This window comes from Loxodonta africana, chromosome 20 (genome assembly GCF_030014295.1).
Source record: "Loxodonta africana isolate mLoxAfr1 chromosome 20, mLoxAfr1.hap2, whole genome shotgun sequence".
In the NCBI taxonomy this organism is placed as follows: domain Eukaryota; kingdom Metazoa; phylum Chordata; class Mammalia; order Proboscidea; family Elephantidae; genus Loxodonta; species Loxodonta africana.
In genome coordinates this window covers 63,080,644-63,083,714 of record NC_087361.1, presented here as the reverse complement: position 1 = coordinate 63,083,714, position 3,071 = coordinate 63,080,644, and the positions used below count along the sequence as shown (strand labels likewise).

Sequence of the window (3,071 nt, the reverse complement as noted above, 5' to 3'; positions counted from 1 at the left end):
GGGTGAGAATCAGAAGCAAGCAACTCAATGGAAAATTTAGAAGGTTTGGATATTTTACAGTTTGGGTTTCTCCCCCCAACTGAAGCCGCAATTTGAATTTTTATTATTTTTTGAACCTACAATAAAATAAATAAATGTCATTTGACCAGTCTCTTTTCCTCAGAACTCCTGGTTTATTCCTCAATGACAGATTATATCACAAGTATAACAAGGACACATAAGCATCCTGCTCTACCCTTTCCAGTCCAATTCCAGTGGATCCAAACTAAAAAACCAAACCCATTGCCGTTGAGGCCATTCCAACTCACAGTGACCATCCAGGACAGAGCAGAACTGCCCCATAGGGTTTCCAAGGGGCAACTGCGGGATTCAAACTGCAGACCTTTTGATTAGCAGGAGTCCAGTCCTTCTATTTGCTGAGCAGACTCTACCCACATAGGACAGGTACACTTACAAGGCTACCACACAAGGTATACTACCTGTTCTCCACCCACCCCTCCTCTTTCCTACCATCTCTTTCCTTTTATCTCCTACCCAATAAACAGACAGCCATGTCAAGAGGATTCCCTAATAAAGAAATGGCTAACATGTAGTACCAATGCTACAATCATCACTACTACCTATTCCCATGCCCGTGGCAGATGTGGCCAACTGAGTACAGCATTCTTTTCTCCTAACCCAGATACAACCTCGAAACCCTTCCCTAATGTTCTCAAGACAGCCACTGCCAATGGATTGAAATTGGCATTTGAGATGATCCCTGCCCAGAAGATCAACATTCTCTGAGTACCTTCTATACAGGAGGAGAGTTGTAATTAGAGGGCCACAGCCAGCAGTGTGACTATCTCAGAGGAGATACTGAGGTCGGCAAAGTCATTCTGAGTCCTACAACGGGTTCTGAGGTCTTCCTCCCAGGTGTTCAAAATGTCCCTCAGGGCTGGGCACAAGCTCTCTGGGACACTAAAGGAATAGAGCAGGATTGGGGGTTGACCCGGCAGCCATGAGATTCGGGCAGTGAAAACCCGTAGTGGAGTCAGGGCTAAGCAGTTGTCATCTCCCTGGTTCAGGTGAAAGGTATAGGGGACAGGATAGCCCAGGAGGATCCCAAACACAGTACAGAAATTCCAGCCCGTAGAATGGAGCGTGCTGCGGGAGACTGCCATGGACAGGTTCCTCTGCAGCCCCTGCAAATGCATGATGATCTCAGCCAAGAGGCCCTTCAAGTCCTGAAGCTGGTCCAGGGAGCAGACGGAAGGGTGAGGTTGGGAGCTGGAAACATCCACAAAGGCTATGGTACCAAGCAGCACATCCTCCAAGTGCCGGCATACATGCTCAGGACTGATAATCAAGCTGTTTTCCCCAATCTCAAGGATGTGAAGTCCCAGGTTCAGAAAGCCCAGCCTCTGCAGCTCCTCCAGATAGCTCTGGATCTTCGAAGCCCCTGCACCATTACAGTCATAGAGCAGAGCTGGTTTTAGTCCCCGAGCCACAGCCAGCACCTCTCCAGCTAGGTGAAGGCAGGTGGCTGGGGGTGGGCCCCGTCTCTTTCCCATGCCCAGGGTCTGCTGAGCAGCCGCCACCAGCAGCTGAGGGTTCGGCGTTGACATGGGATCTGACAGCCAGGTCAAGAACAGCCTCCTTAGCTATTCATGGTTCCCTCCCCTGGGCTGCATCTCTCAGCTCCACACACTTGCAGAAGGGCCTAGAAACACAGCATTAACAAAGAATTATTAACACAGACCAATGACACACAGGCAACCTGCCAACCAATGCTGCCTGATTTTTGTGACTTTGTTTCCCAAATTCTTACGTCTCTCTGGCCTCGTGGCAGGATTTATATTCTCTGGCTTCTATTCTAAATTTTACCTGTTGTAAATTATGTTCTGATTCATAAAAAGTTTGGGAGCCAGGAAGGCAAAGGAGGTGGGGCAAAGAATAAGCAGGGCAGTTTCTGGCAAAATTCTCAGCATTTGACCAAGAAGTACCCTTCTAGGACAGGGTTCTAAGTTCCAAATGCACTCTTTCCGGTGCCAACTTGCCCTTCTTTTCCCTCCAAGAAAAGCTGTAAGAATAGCCATCTGATGATACTAATGTAGGCTAGAATGTGGACTAACAACCACCTCACTGTAAGATATAAAATTAAAACACTATCTGTTAGAATTGCAGGAGGCCTTTAAAGACGATTTTAGGGCAGGGAGGTCTTTCTGACACCTTACTTGCTGGATCATACTTCCTAAGTGTTGCCCCTTTCTCAGGTCTAATAGTAGCACTTCAGACTACAGATCGTTTTAATTCACCTCCTTCGTCTCCTCCAGGTAAGTTAGCCTTGCCAAGGGACCATGTTAAACAGACTTTCTCCTTCTAGGCCTCAGTTCGCACCCATAAAATGGCACCCTGACCTCGTGTAAGTGTTTTAGGGTTGTATTTTAACTTGTACTGGCCCCACCTTCGCCCTCTGGCCGAAACCCTGGGACCCTCGGACGACGGGCTCACTCCAATCCCCACACCCTTCCTTCATTAGCACAGTGTCGTGACTACGTGGTAAAGGACGCAGAGGTCTCTCTCACACTCTTCTTCCACTTGCACAGGACGTTCGCTGGCTCAGAAACTCCTTCCGGTTTGCCGCGCGTCGCCGGGAAAGCAGCGATCCCGGTTCAGCCCCGCCGCCCGCTTTGCTCCCGGCCAGCAAAGATGGGCTGGTGCGCATGCCCGTCCTCTCAGGGCCCTGCGCCCCGCCTCCTCAATGACGTCATCTAGACGTCTGGAGAGGCCCCCCCCCTCGCAGGGCGCCGGAAGTGCGTGTCACCTAGGCCCGGCCCTTTCCGGCCAGACAGAACCCGGCCCCGCCCCCTGAGGAGGAATGGGCGGGGCCAAAGGGAGTGAAAGGCGGTGCCTGGCGAATCCGGTCGTTTCCCTGCTTGGCTTTGCTCTGTGGGGTAAACTCACTGCCTCAGTCGATTCCGACTTACAGCGACCTTGTAGGACAGAGTAGTACGGCCCCATAGGGTTGCTGAGGCTGTAAACTTCAGGGAAGGCTGCTGCCACATCTTTCTCCGCAGAGTGGCTGGCGA

General features: G+C 50.8%; 1 protein-coding gene across 2 annotated transcripts; it reads right to left on the bottom strand.

The window, feature by feature from the left end:
* Positions 1–23: 23 nt before the first annotated feature.
* Positions 24–2,709, bottom strand: C20H1orf74 (chromosome 20 C1orf74 homolog). Of its 2 annotated transcripts, none has more exons than XM_003410283.4 (2): positions 2,447–2,709; positions 24–1,702 (listed from the first exon to the last, which is right to left on the bottom strand). In XM_003410283.4, the coding sequence occupies exon 2, from the start codon at positions 1,605–1,607 to the stop codon at positions 816–818; it is 792 nt and encodes a 263-aa protein (XP_003410331.1). In that variant the 5' UTR covers positions 1,608–1,702; positions 2,447–2,709; the 3' UTR covers positions 24–815. The 2 variants fall into 2 exon arrangements, with proteins under 2 accessions (XP_003410331.1, XP_010588586.1); XM_010590284.3 differs by having other exon boundaries at positions 2,568–2,705.
* Positions 2,710–3,071: the final 362 nt, after the last annotated feature.

What these genes read in the sequence shown, in the direction of transcription:
- C20H1orf74 (XM_003410283.4), bottom strand. Translation starts at nt 1,607, where the DNA reads ATGTCAACGCCGAACCCTCAGCTGCTGGTGGCGGCTGCTCAGCAGACC.